At 53.8% G+C, this 14,088-nt stretch overlaps 2 protein-coding genes across 2 annotated transcripts; both read left to right on the top strand.

The window, feature by feature from the left end:
- The first annotated feature begins 2,883 nt into the window (after window positions 1-2,883).
- Window positions 2,884-5,440, top strand: ATP6V1F (ATPase H+ transporting V1 subunit F). The gene is made up of 2 exons (XM_017652229.3): window positions 2,884-3,158; window positions 5,064-5,440. Exons 1-2 carry the CDS (start codon window positions 3,001-3,003, stop codon window positions 5,263-5,265), a joined length of 360 nt encoding a protein of 119 aa, XP_017507718.1. The 5' UTR covers window positions 2,884-3,000; the 3' UTR covers window positions 5,266-5,440.
- A 153-nt stretch (window positions 5,441-5,593) lies between these two features.
- Window positions 5,594-8,179, top strand: SPMIP1 (sperm microtubule inner protein 1). The gene is made up of 2 exons (XM_037019638.2): window positions 5,594-6,515; window positions 7,918-8,179. Exons 1-2 carry the CDS (start codon window positions 6,095-6,097, stop codon window positions 8,025-8,027), a joined length of 531 nt encoding a protein of 176 aa, XP_036875533.1. The 5' UTR covers window positions 5,594-6,094; the 3' UTR covers window positions 8,028-8,179.
- Window positions 8,180-14,088: the final 5,909 nt, after the last annotated feature.

The following is a 14,088-nucleotide window of genomic DNA, read 5'->3' as shown; positions in this document are numbered from 1 at the left end:
CATGGCCGGTCTGTTGACACTGAATCAGGCCCTGGGGAAGCAGAGGCTGCCTGGCTGGCTGTCGCTGGAGGACTGATCCAGGCCAGGGGGGAGGGCCTGTGGCAGGCAGCCACCCCACTAGGCCATCTATTTGGTAAGGCCTGGGATCTTGACGGCATGTTTGAAAAAACCAGGAGGGTAGGACTCAAAATTTGGGATTGGTTCTCAGATACCTGGAGACCTGATGGGTGGGAAAAGGAGGTAGACATTATGTTCTAGAAGATGGCCCTAAGACCACTGGGCAGGTCAGCTTCCATTCAGCCTGATCTCAAGAATGTTCTCAAATTAGGACCTTGAAAGAGTGAGCACTCCTCAACCAGCAGGGGGCGGCAGAACCACATGCAAACACAAGAACCTTCACTCAGGTCAGTTCCAGAGTCAAATAATGGGCCTGCTCCCTCCCCATGTTCAGGTCAGGGCCTGACCTTGCTCAGGGCCTCCCTCTCAAACCGGTCCCCTCACTTAAGGCCCTCCAGGCCACTCTCTCAAACCTGCCCTCCATACTGCAGCCAGAGGGTGTCATGTTAAAGGGATGATTCTCCTCTCCGGTCAGCGCCATTCTGTGGCTCCCAACTGCTCCAAGCTAACACACTAACTCTTTCTAACTAGGTCTCTAGATTCAGACAGAAGCTTCTCCACTTGTTCATTCAAGAATCCCCCCGAGTCAGGCAGTGTACCCACTCCCCACCACAACCTCCACCTGCAAATCTTCTTCATTGCCTCTAGTTTCCCAGCACCTGGGCTGCAATTTGGGTCAGTGCCCAGGAACATCCTGGCCTCTCTACCCTCCTCATCTTCCTGGCCAACAGGAAGCCTCCTAGATTCCTTCAGCAACCAAGTCCCAAATTGCCTGAGGCATATCTCTGACTGCACTGACTACCCTAATCTGTGACCACATATTCATAGGCCAGCCTCCCCTGCCAGACTGAGCTCTGTGGCCCTGAGAGGTCCTATAAGGACAGGCGTGACTAGTGAAAACGTGAATGAGCAACTTAGTAGCCAGAGCAGGGCAAAGATGGTTTCACTCAGTTGATTCCCTAACTCCAGACCTGACCCAGACATTTCAGGACATGGTGGTGGCTGGGCCAGAGAAGACCCAGCTCTGAGTCCCCCTCCTCCCCTCTTCACTCAATAGCCTACCTGTCTCCTCGCTCCTTCTTAAGCTTCTTCTTGCTCTTCCCACTCCTTGCTCTGAATTCAGCCCCCTCAGGACTCCCAGGGTCTCTCTTTACTATATGTCTGCTCAAGGCCATCAATCATATTTTATCAATCTTGTGTCTTCAGCCTCTTCATGGTCACATTTGATAAATGCTGGTTGAATCAGAGTGATGAATGTGGTGCTGTCCCAGCTCCTTACTTTACTTGATAAACAAACCCACTGAAGGTGGGATCCATTCTCTTAAGTACCCAACAACTCATGGCCATTGAGGGACAATTCTGTGCCAGGTGCTTCCACACACCCTCATGGTCTGCCCTCCCTCCTCCACCCCCAGATGTGAGCCTTTTCCTGGATGGTTTGCTGCCCACCTTCTCAGCTTCAGCTGCCCTCCACCTGTGTGTTAACATGTTTACAGACATCCAGCCCAGCTGCTCTCCCCCAAACACAGTGTGGCCCTGGATGCTGAACATTTAAGGGCTCTAGCTCACTTCATCCTAATAGCCCTATGAGGCAGGCATACTATTATCTGAAGAGACCAAGGCCCTGAGAATTTTGGTGATAAGTCCAAAATCATACCTCTAAGGAATAGGGCCAAGATTGAAGATGAGACATGCCCAAATCCCAAGCCTATCATACAGATGACCACCAGACCATTTGGGTGTCTAAAGCACACTAAACTTTGAAATCACATGCCAAATGCCAGGATGCCTGTTTGTTAAAAGGGAAAAGGAAAGAGTGGACTTTTCCCCTTCAAGCTGTTTGTCTCAGAGTTCACTCTCTCAGAAATGTTACTCGTATACACCCAGCTGCAATGGCCAGAAACCTGGAAGTCACCTGGGTTTCTCTGTCTCACACCCCAAACACAGCCAATCCAAAACCCAGCTTTGTCCATTCTGTCTCTAAACATCTCCTGACTCCATTCATTTCCCCACATTCCCATTATCACCACCTGAGTTCTGGCCACCATTATCTCTTACCACAATGGTTTCTCCTGCAGTCTACCCTCTGCACACAGAACCCTGACAGTGCTATCTCTAGAACATGTACCTGGCGATGTTCTCTTGCTTAAAATTCTTCAATGGCTTCTGTGATAACTTCGTCCTCAGGATAACTTCCGGATTCTTTTAACTTTTCTGGAAGGCTCTTTTGCTCTTTAGTCACTAAGTCTTTGCACATGCTGTTCCTCTTGTCTACAGCACCCTCCTGTCCTCATTTCTATCTCCTGCATCCTGCTGGTAACCGTCTTTGAGCGACCCCTCCTCCCCGTGGGTTAGTAACCTCTGAGGTGGGCTACCATGTACTTTCCACATTTTAGCAAGTAAAACGCCGCTTTGTAATTGCCTGTTCACTTGACTCTACCTCACTAGTTAATATCATCAGTAACTTGTTCACTCCTGTATTGAACAAATATGTACTAATTAACTATAAGCCAAAGTTAAATACTTAAATGCACAATACAGGCCCGACCTTGACCTCGAGAACAGACACTATAGTATCTCTTCTTTGTGGTCTCAGTATCTAAGAGCAGGGGGCTCAACTGGCTTGTCGAACGCTCCAGCGAGAGCCCGTGGTGCCGCGCAGACTTCTGGGAGTCGTAGTCCCAGTTTCGGACATCTCTTTATGGCGCATGCGTAATCAGATTGAGGCAGTTTTCTATTAATGCGCATGTTCCGGGTGGGAGTGGTGGAACTGCGCATGTCTAAAGGGTGGCTGAGGGGTGCGATAGAAAAAGACCACTCACTGCGGAGGCGGGGCTTCGGCGAATTCAGGTGATCCGCACTGAGCTGTTCCCGGCTGCAGCGATGGCGGGGAGAGGGAAGCTAATTGCGGTGATCGGAGACGAGGACACGGTGACTGGCTTCCTGCTGGGTGGCATAGGGGAGCTTAATAAGAATCGCCACCCTAATTTCCTGGTGGTGGAGAAGGATACAACCATCAATGAGATCGAAGACACTTTCCGGTACGGTATCCCGAAGGCCTGAACGGGACCCTGTGCTGCCTGGTTGGGAGCGCGGGGAGACGGCGGGCGGGGCCCGCGCTGAGCTTCCAGACCTTGCTGGCCAAAGTGTCAGACCCGGGCCTAGAGAGTCAAGGAAGTGGGTCAGCCCACCTTTCTGGAGCGTAGGCCTCCGCCCCATGTTCTCTTTTGGGGCTCGGTGGGACCGCGGCTGTGTCAGGCCCACGAGCTTTCCCCTCATATGACCATGTGTCAGGAAAGAAAAGGAACAGAGCTCGTGACGGGCGCCGCCCCTAGGCCCAACCTGCCCACCGCAGTTGAGCGTCCAGAGCGCCCAAAGCGCCCAGCCCCTAGAGGGGGCCCGTCTCTATCTTCTTCAGTTCACCTGTATAGCAGGCTCCGAGCCTGGCAGGCAAGCAGTTGCTCCTTTTCACAAGTGCCGCGTAAAGGAACCACACACGCAGTGATAGATAGCTAGGCAGAGAGATTGGGTTTCTATTTACATCTACGTTAGAGGCTCACAGTTCTTCTGTAAGGTCAGGGATATTCCACTTACAGGTGAGAAAACTAAAGATCAGAGACGTTGAGGAAGGCATGTACCAAAGGCATAGCATTCGGAAGAGGTGGAGTGGGGATTTGAACCCAGGCCCAGCCCTTTCTGCCTCTCGTGAGGCAGGTCCATGCTCTGCCGGTGGGGCTCTTCTCTGTCTCCCTTGGAATGTCCCATTGTCCTGAGCACAGTGGGCAGAATATTAGGATTGTGTCCTACCTTTGCTAAGACCTTAACATTTGAGGTTCTCATTTCGTGCCCAGGGTCAAGAGTGATGGCTTCAAAGTGGGTGCAAGCATGTCCCTCAATCCAGGGGGTGTCCTGGTGACTTGAATTGAGGATGCAGTCCCCTACTTTTTCCCACACCCCTTCTCTAGGGCCCCTGTTGCCGACTCTTAGACCACTCTTAACCTGTTTCCCTCTAACCAGTCCAGCTCTGAGCTACTGGCTGAGATTGGTTTCTGCTGCCTGGGGTTTAATAGGCCCTGAACTGGAAGGCTGATCTCTGGGCTGATCTCCAGGCAATCTAGTAAAGTGAACTAAGTTGTCATTGGAGGACAGATTTTACTCCAGACTTTTCCATTTTTTGGTTTTCAGCCAAAAAGGATCTCAGAGTTCATCAAGTCTAGCCTACCCTAGTGCCTGGTACAGAGCAGGTGCTCAGTAAATAGTTTTTAATGAATAAACAAATAAATGAATGGTTGGGTGATCACAAGAAAGGAAGATCCCAGTGCCAGGCCCTCTCTCTGCATTAAGTAAGATTTTCTTCTTCCTATGTTGTGCTCTTGGCTCATGACAAACTTCCCCTGTGATCCATCCCCCATCCTTACCAGCATAGACCTGGAGACGTTTAGTGGTCTCATCAGCCCTTTTAAATTTTTTAAAATTTGTTTCCCTTTGAAAAGTTAGTGTATTCATGTGGTTTGTAAATTAATGTTTAAAAGATGTACACATTGAGAAGTTTCTCTGCCACCCCATCTTCCGCTTCATTACCTCCCTCTTCCATCCTATAGCCACTTATCTTTCTGCTTTTTTTTAATGCACATACAAAGGGACAGACATGTATTCTCACTCTCTCCCTTTCTTACACAAGACAGCGTACAGGGCACACTGGCATGTACCTAATCTTCATTCCTAGTTCACTCGGAAGCTTTCTAAGCAGGGGTGGTAGAAGCCAACCCTGAGAGCCCTAGCCCTCAGCTTTTGAATGAACTTGATTCTGGTTAGAATGGAGGAAGTCTAATGTAACAACCTTTTCCCTTATCTTCTTCACCTCTGGGTCAAAACAGTTCCCCTCTGTGGCCCAGCCTCACCACCTCAGAATGGGCTGCCCTGGACTGTCTTCTGTCTCCCAACAGGCAGTTTCTAAACCGGGACGACATCGGCATCATTCTCATCAACCAGTACATCGCTGAGATGGTGCGGCATGCACTCGACGCCCATCAGCGCTCCATTCCTGCTGTTCTGGAGATCCCATCTAAGGAGCACCCTTATGACGCTGCCAAGGACTCCATCCTGCGCAGGGCCAGGGGCATGTTCACTGCCGAAGACCTGCACTAGGGAGCTCCGCACAGCCCTGCAGCCTCTCCCCAGGCAGCCATCAGCCCTTCCCTTAATTTTTGAGCCTCTGATTTCCAATTACCTGTCCCTTCTCACAACATTGAGAGGCTAGGTGAGGTGCTTCCAGGTGGTTGGGGCTCTGCCATTAAAATCAAGGCTGGTTAGGGAACAGGAAGCCTGTGTGTCTTCTCTCTCCACTACCTCTTCCGTGTGCTGTTACACAGTGTCATTGTTGATGTTAAATTAAAGTGATGAATTTGCTCCTCTCTAAACTGAGGTTGAGTGCTAGACAGGACATGTGTGGATGAGGCTGTTGGGGGATTAGATTGTCAGGGCTAGAAAAGGTTCTGCCAATGGCCCAGACACAGAAGAGTTGGACCACAAAGATTGTGCCAAGAGGTCACAACTCAAGGACTGGTTCCCTGAATAAGAGATGACCAGCTCTGGCTGGGAGGAATGGAAGGCAGTTTGTGCCCAAACCCCTCGCTCACCTACTTCAGGCTGCACTGGGCTGGGAGGGGACCTGACCGCAAGGGGTGGGAGCAGAAACACACAAAAAACCTGGGAACCTGTGATACTAGACCGAGCCTGGGTTCTGCAAGAGGTCTAGGGATCAAGGCTTTTGGCCAGTGGGCCCTGGCCTGAGGCCACCTCAGTAAACAAGTCTGTGAGGTCTGCTGAGGGCTAGGCAAGTAGAACCCTGGCCCTGTGTGAGGTGAGGCTTGGTTGCCAGGTGACTGTCCCTGGGCAGCCACCTGCTGTCAGATTCTACTTGCTGTGCTTGCCCCTTGACTGCAGCCACTCTGGTACCACTCTTTCCCTTGCCACTATGTCACGGCAACTCAATATGGACACACTACGGCAGAACTTCTGGAAGGAGGAATATCTGAGGGAGAAGATGTTGTACTGTGAATGGCACCGCAAGTATGGGTCCATGGTGAAGGCCAAGCAGAAGGCTAAGGCTACAGCCCGCCTGCCCCTCAAACTGCCCACTCTGCACCCCAAAGCTGCACTCTCACCTCCACCTGCACCCAAAGCAATTCCCTTAAAGGCTCCCAGCCCTGGCCTGGAGGCGCCTATTCAGTCAGAAATGTACCCAGTGCTGCCTTCCATCCGGGCTCTGCTGTATGACGGCATCTCCCATGACCTCCAGGGGCGCTACCACTACCTCAACACCCGAAAACTGGACTTGCCAGAGAAGCGTTACCTCTTCCCCATCACCACCAACTTCACATATGGCTGGCAGCTGGGTGAGCCCCAACCCCCCATAAGTTATTCACCTCACAAACATAGTGCCTGTCACCAGCTAGATGGCGCCCTCGGCACTAGGCCCACGAGACATACGGATGCTCCTTTAAGGGGGCATCTGGGCCATAAACATGAAGGAAATGTCCAAGGGACAAGTTCCCTGCTGAGACTAGGGAGTGATGAGGGAGGACAGGAGCCTGTGCCGCTTGGGGTTGTCAGGTTCTCAGGGCCTGAACCTGAAAACTAAGAGACAAAAAGGACTTTAGATTTTACTGTAAGTGCAAGGGGAGGCCATGGGGGGCTTTAAGCAGGTGGATGACACTGATTTCCTCACCCTGACTCTTCAGTAAGGGTGTTTTCAGGGGAAAGAGTTGGCACTGGCATATGAGTGAGGCATGTATTTTGAGTTATCCTGGCAAGGAGGCGGATGGCTTGGGAAGAGGCAGAAGTAGATCTGAATAGATCCAGGATATGTTTTGGAGGAAGAATCCATGGAACTGACTGATGGGTTGAAGTTGAAAAAAAAAGCAGTGGCAACACCAGGGTGTTTGGCTGGTGCAGCTGGACAGGGAAACGGGAGAGGAGCAGGGCGGGAGTGTGTGTGTAGACAGGCTCCGTGGCCTTGTTGCGCTGGAGGTGTCAGTGTATGAAGTTGCCCTCTGGAGCCCGGCCAGAGAGCCAAAGACACAAATTTGGAGGTCAGCAGAATGTAGGTGCTATTCAAGCCTCTGAGACTGAGCTCACCAGGTACCCCAGATAGAGAGGATCAGAGGCACTTGTGTAGTCTGAGGTGTAGTGCTGAGATGCAGTGTTGAAGTGTGGGAAAGAGAACATGAACGGGAGTGTTGTGCTGCAGGACCGCTGGGCGATGCTGTGTCCTGTTGCTACCTGCGGTTGTGACTTTCAAGTGAGACTACTCAGTCATGTGTTTTTCTCTGCAGGCTGGAGAAAAGGTGGATGGTAGGGGATAAACACAGTTGAGGTTTTGCCTGAAAATGTCCCCACTTTCCCCAGGGCCCCAAAGGGAAGAAGTTTCCAGCAAGAGCAGGAGGCAAGCCCCAGAAGGGGAGCAGGACATAGAAGGAAGCTCCATTTCTCCCAAAGAAGTTCTGTCTGTCCTTGTGACAAGCAGAGCTGGGTGTCCCACCACGTGCCTGTGTGGAGGCGCCTGAGGCTGGGGTAAAAATGGCACACGGCTGACCAGCGTTCTGCTCGCACTGCCGCTCTGAGCACCCAGCCAGCTCCATTTTCCCATAGCCCCCACTCCTCAGAAGCACTTTTTATTTCTTCACACTTACAAACTGGATAGATTACAGCAGATTCCTAGGACCACGCAAGCAGGGGCCTTGCTCTGGGAGTTCCTCTAGCAGAAACCCATTGCTGGCCTCTGACATCTTTTCCCAGGACCCCCAGAGAAGCAAGAACTAGTCTTCTGCAAGATGTGCCGCACTGAATCGTTTTTCCGCAAGAACGGGGTTTTCGCGCTGCTTGACTCTCAAGACCTGGCCCTCTGACCCTCTGGCTGTGGTCCAGGCAATAGCCTTGCTGGAGGAAAGAAGAAATAGCATGCCTTCTGGCAGGGTGAAGTTACTGTGTGTGTCTGTGTGTCTGGCCCTCCTGGGCCCTAAGGCAGCATACTGGGCCTTTCTGAAACTATCTCTGACCTGCACTTGCAGGTTGCCAGTTTTTTCCTTAACTCCCATCTCCAACCATCCCTTTAGGATTCAGCAGTGACTAGGCGGGGCTGGTAAGGGCAGGCCAGCGCTACTCTCCAGCAAAGGATCCTCAGCACCGTGAGGCCACAACAGCTGCTGAAACTGGGTGTTCCTGAGGAGAGAGTGGCCTGTCATCCCAGATGCCAGGGAAAGGGTACCACCGCCACCCCACAAGCTTCTCCGTCCTCCCTTCACCTAGCCCCGAGGGCCCGCTGCCGGCCGTCCTCTCCCGGAGCATCTGGCAGAGCTGCTCGCGCAGTGTGCGCCGCTGTGTCCCCGCGTGCTCTTGGGACGGTGCTAAGGGCTGGATGGGGCCAGCAGGGGGCAGTGCCCGGACAGGCCCGCCCCACCCGCCCTCGGTAGTTGCGAGTCCAAGGGCGTGATGCACGCACTTGGAAGGGACCGAGGTATTGCCCAGCTCAGTCCCCTGCCTGGGCAGGATAGTTGTAGTCCCACCGCCTTCCCTTGGGGGGCTTCCCTGTAGCGGAAGCTGAGCTGGGCCGTGTAGGGGCCCCAGGGAATGCACCCGGCACTGGCGGTTCCTGGAGAAGTGCAGGCGTTCCAGGACCTGGAGGGGGCGGGGGCGGCTGTCAGCGGCCGGCCGCCCCTCGGTGTCCCGCCTGCGCGCTGGCCGGCCCGGCGCGGGCACACACCCGGAGCCGCTGCTGCTCTCGGTCCTGCTGCCGTCGGCGCCGGGCTTCGCCGCGCAGTGTCCTGCTGCACCGCGCTCACGCCCGCAGACGCCTTCTCCTTGCCCGGGGACTTAGGGCGCCCAGCGCTGCCTCTCGGCTCCCCGCTCCCGGGGAGCCGCCCACCTCCTGCTGCACCGGGGGATCGCGCACCAGCCCTGGGTATTCCTGGAGAGCTGCTGGGCGCTCTTGCTCCAGTGCTCAGCGCCGCCAGCATCACGGCTCCAAGGACCTGGAGCCGCGGCTGGGGTGGAAGGGGAGCCTGCGTCCCTTCCTGGGCTACTCTCTGCTCTCCCTCGGCCGCTGCCGCCTTGGTCTCTGGCTCTCTGTCTTGCCCTGCATCAGCTGGGTGGTCTTTCCTCGGGGGCTGGGGCTCGCTCTTTCCGCAGGCTGCAGTACCTGTTCTCCCAGGGACCTGCAGAAGTGCCTCGGAATTCCCAGGGGGCCGCCTTCTTCCAGAGGCAGTGCAGGCGCCTCTCCCTGAGCCACCTCCCAGGCTTGTGAGACACTGCTTCTGGAAGACTCGACCATCTTTGCTTCCAGGCCCTGAGGAGTCTCCTTACTTGACTCCTGCAGGCCCTCCTTTCTCTGGCATTCAGGGCTATTTTCTTTTTGACCTTGAAGATCTTTGTTCTCACTCTGGGAGGCCTCCCACCTCTCCCATCTCTCCTCTCTAAAAGCCTGCGGAGGCTCCCCACTCTGACCCTGACTCCAAGGAACTTCTTTGTTTTACCCCTGGAGGGCTCCCCTGCTCTGACCCTGGGGGGTCTCTTCTTTCTGCTCCTGTGGGTCCTCCTCTCTCGGACTCTGAGGCATTTCAAAACTCAGCATTTTCTGAAGCTCTGCCCTCTCCTGGCCCAGGCTCCAGCGCAGCCCCTCAGGGGGATCTTGGGGTTCTGGCAGGCCCTGGGAGGGCAGACCTGAGGGCTCTGGGGCCCTCTGAGCAAGCTTTCTCCCCCGATGGCTCCCGGATGGCGGTTGAGGGTGCCTCTGGGTCATGGGTTCTGCCCTCTCTCCCCTCTGGGCCAGGTCCTGGGAAGGAAGAACTCTTTAGGCCCTGGCTGATGAGGGAAGCCCCATGCCAGGGCCACCTCCCCCAGGGGAGCCTGTGGACCCCAGTGGCTGCTCCAGTGGGCCTCACTCCCATTAGGGCCCTTGCCTGATTGCTGAATTCATTAAGCCCACTGTGTGTAGTGTAAAAGGTGCTTCAGTGAAGGTCCCTTCTCCCCCAGCCCCCCAGATAAAGAAGGTGGCTTCCACCTCACCCCAGCAGCCGCCTCCCTGCTATGCCCAATCTGAGATGGCCCTTGCCCAGGATGCTTTGACCCTTTCACCTTGAACTCAGAGCTTCCTGGGTCCCCAAAGCTACTGCTGGTAGTGGAGTTCAGTTCTTGGGGGCAACCTTAGGGAGAAAGACCAATGTAGGAGCACTCCGCTTTCATCCCAACCCCTCACACACATGCAGCTAAACTGGAACCAAGAAACCTAGGCAGTACCCAGCACATAAGGGGAGGCGGACAGCCTGAGGGCTGATGTTTGAACCTCAAGGCTGTCAGAGTTCATCAGTCACCCTTTATTTGCACAGCCTTCTGTGTGCTCCTTGTTAGGTGTGCCTGCCAACAGCTGACCCCACCTTCCTCATCCTCCCAGAGCGGACCACCTCAGAGGAACCTGCACACCCTCATGAAAGCCACCAGGGGGTGCCTGGGAGCAGAAAGGCCTGCTTGCCAGGCTTACCAGTCCCTTAAGGACACCTCCACCTCACCCTGGTGTGCCCATCCAGGCCCATAAAGAAACCCACTGTATGAACCTTACTTTACTACTCTTAAGGAAAATCTTCTTTAACTCTTTTCTTGGCTTCTGACAGGAAAATCAAACAAAATTCAAGAAATGAAATTTTAGGCTGGAGCCTGGCCTAAAAACTGAAAGTCCTCATAATTAACACAAGGAATCTCTCCTAAAGAGATGTCGCTGCTCCCTTGCAGCTGTGGAGGAAGGAGAGTCGTTGTGCATCTATAAAACTAGTTAAAAGAACTTGATTTCATAAGATCTTAAGTTAAAAACTTTCATAAGAATAGTTCCTCTTTATGCAGTATGGTCATGTGACTATTCATACCAGTAACCAAATGGGTATGTTCTCTGTGAAATGTCTTTTGAAGAATTTTTGAACAACGGAGTCTGATAAGACTCCCAACCTTTAGAAATTATTGCCATGAACTGTGACAATATCTCCAGCCTCCACCTCCCATAATTCTTATCTGTGGTCTTACTAGATAATTTATTTCTCTGGAATTTGCTTGTAAAAATTTCTCTGTCAATAAGAAGACAAGCATTGTCACTTTCCTCTTCTCTCACATGCACGATGGAACAATAAAAAGTGTGTGGCTTTGCTAGGTGCATTATTTAACAAATAATTTGAGAATCCGTTTCATTTAAATTAACAGGCCCAGGGTTCACAGTGTCCATCCCACTGAGTTCTGATAGCCTGTTTGATGTCATGCTCTCACTAGACTGTGGTCTCCTCAGAGGTGGGGACCAAGTGATGGGGCCAAGTGTCTTGTCCCCAGTGCCTGTCTTGAGCGTGGCAAATAGGCAGCAGGAGCTGCTATTCTATTCCCTCCTCCCGGGGCAGCCAGGGACGGTCATTCCCAGCACTCTCTCCCTTGAGTCCCAGCTTCGCTTCAGAATCTTCCTGGACACAGTGCCTGAGACAGCTGGTTCCAGTCAGGTAGAATTAGCACATAAAATAACACCTACTTGTTAGGTGTCCCTGGCACCCAACAGAAAGGTCTGAGATGAAGAGTGAGTGAGGAGTGGACTGGGGTCCTGGGACTTGGGGTGAGGCCTTCCCTACCTGCTCTCCATCTGGTCTGGCCACCCAGTGTAGTGGCACCTGCTGCCCTGGCTGACCAACCTCTCATCAACATACCAGGTGTGGGCTCTGCAGGCACTCCACGGCTCTCCCAGCGTGGGTCCGTGTCACTCTCAGCTTCACCCTGATCTGGGGCTGACAATGGGCCCACTGATTGCCCCCTGCAGGAGTGCAAAGGCTGCCTCAGATACACCTTTTGAAGCCTGTGGGCTCTGGAAGCAGCAGGCAGCCTGGCTGCCAGTCTCCCCACCCCAATGCTCTAACTCAGCCCATGGCAGCCTCTCCCAGCCAATGCACCCACCACTGGGTCCTGCAGGTTGGAACTCAGGGGTTTCCCTTCCCTGGGGCTGTGGGGCAACCATATGCATGCAATTGAGGGCCTCTAGGAGGAGCCTGGGGCATGAGGAAGAGGTGCTAGGCAGGGTTGTGGAAGGAGACAGGGAAAAGGAGTCAATGCTTGGTCCCTTTGTGTGGCCACACAGAGTGGACAGAATTCCCTGGGAGCAAGATTCACCCCTCTGGGAGCTGATGGTTCTGGCTCAACAAGTCACCAGCCTGGGACAGTGGGGACACCCTGGAAGTCTGGAATGGTTGCAGTGGGGGGTGCCCTGGCCCATAGACCATCATTCCCCAGTGTGGCAGGCAGCCTCTGTGATGGCCCCAGTGACCCAGCCTGTGACCCCGCCCCTTGCTATCCATGCCCTTGTGTGACCCCCTCCTCTTTCCTCCCTGTGAAGGGAACATGGATCTCTCCTGCCCACTCGATGCCCTCCTGCCCTTCAGATGAGACTGCAGTCCTAGCCAAGAGTGTCAGCTGGACAGTTCCTTAGTGGTCACCATTATCACCCTCTCCTGCTACAGCCGAGGATGCCTCAGCCCAGAGAGGGCTACCAACTTGCCCAAAGTGCTCAGGCAGTTGGTGGCTGAGCTGGGACTGGGAGGCACAGTCCTAGTTCCCAGTCACCACAGCACCTCCTGCCTGGGGGGCTCAGCTCAGCCACCAGCCCAGGAGAAAGGGGCCTTTGCCCTCTGTGCCTGCCAGGCCTGCTTTCCTCCCATGCTGTGGCATGTCGAAAGGCTTCTGGGTATCACCACTCAGTTGATTTGAACAAGATAGTCATTAATGGTGGAATGCAGCAGCAGCCCACCTACAGTGAGAAGGTGGTGCTAAACCCTGTAGACGATGAGTTCACTGGTCCTCCCGATGGCCCTCTGAGAAAGATCATTACCCTCCCCCTTTTGTAGCTGAGGAATCAGGCGATTAGTCCAGGCCCCTTCCACTTCCCTTACCACTACGACCACCTCGATGTGACACGGACCCTCCTGCCCTCAGCTGTACCCCTGTGCACCTGACTTGTCAGCTGCTTAGAGCCCTCACCCGTTCTACCACGGGGCTTGCTACGCTGGCCCCAGGCACACTGGAGCTGCAGAAAGATGGGGTGCTAGGGTGAGAGGGGGTACCCACCCTGCCTTCTGCATACCCTGCTGCCAGTCCTTACCTGCTCCTGGGCCTGGAGGCTTTGCTCCATTTCCAGTGGCACCGCAGGCAGCTCTGGGCCCGAGGGACAGGCTTGGCCCTCTTGCACCTGGGGGTATGAGGCGCAGTCAGGCTCCCGCCTGCCCCTCAGAGACAGTGCCTTCCCTCCTCACTGCTGCAATGCAGTCCGGAGCTGGCCCAGGCCGGCAGGGCACCTGAAGAGGTACTGGTACAGAGCCAAGGCCTGTTTAGGACTACAAGGAAGCCTTAGGCCCCCAGGTATGGCAGCCTGCTCCATGGGGTAGGGGCCAGGCCTTCTCCTCTCCCTCTGCAACTGGAGCCTGGAGAAAGGAGGAAGACAGGAGCAAGGAGACAAAGCCCCCTGAACTCAGTAATGCAGGGCTCTGACATCTGAACAGGGCCTGGACCCCAGTCAAGTCGCACAGAGACTCTGGCCTGACTCTGATACAGATTTCTTATTCTTGGGGGTGGCAGTGTGGGGTGAAGAGTGTGACCCTACCGGAGGGAGAGGTGTGTGCATCTGTTTGTAATCCCGAATGAGTATCTGTTTTACATATACACGTACATATACATATGAAGCTGGCAACTGCATTATATAGGCATGTAATATGCCCAAAATGGGCAGCAGCTACCAATAGCTTGCTATATGCCAAAACTATAGGACAGAAAACTCTATGTACATGTAAACATTCTGCAAAGCAACTCTGTGAAGTAGGTGCTGTAATTATCATCCCACATTCACAGATAAGAAAATGTCCCCAGAAAGCAAGCCCCTAATAACATGTGGCAATGTCTCCCTCA

This window comes from Manis javanica, chromosome 6, assembly GCF_040802235.1.
Source record: "Manis javanica isolate MJ-LG chromosome 6, MJ_LKY, whole genome shotgun sequence".
Classification (NCBI taxonomy): domain Eukaryota; kingdom Metazoa; phylum Chordata; class Mammalia; order Pholidota; family Manidae; genus Manis; species Manis javanica.
The sequence above is the reverse complement of the archived record's forward strand: the minus strand, read 5'-3'. Positions and strand labels throughout refer to the sequence as shown.

Bases quoted from the DNA above. Each gene is read 5' to 3' on its own strand.
- ATP6V1F (XM_017652229.3), top strand. From the start codon at position 3,001: ATGGCGGGGAGAGGGAAGCTAATTGCGGTGATCGGAGACGAGGACACG. The intron at 3,159-5,063 runs GTACGGTATCCC...GTCTCCCAACAG, and splicing joins GAGATCGAAGACACTTTCCG to GCAGTTTCTAAACCGGGACG.
- SPMIP1 (XM_037019638.2), top strand. From the start codon at position 6,095: ATGTCACGGCAACTCAATATGGACACACTACGGCAGAACTTCTGGAAG. The intron at 6,516-7,917 runs GTGAGCCCCAAC...ATCTTTTCCCAG, and splicing joins CACATATGGCTGGCAGCTGG to GACCCCCAGAGAAGCAAGAA.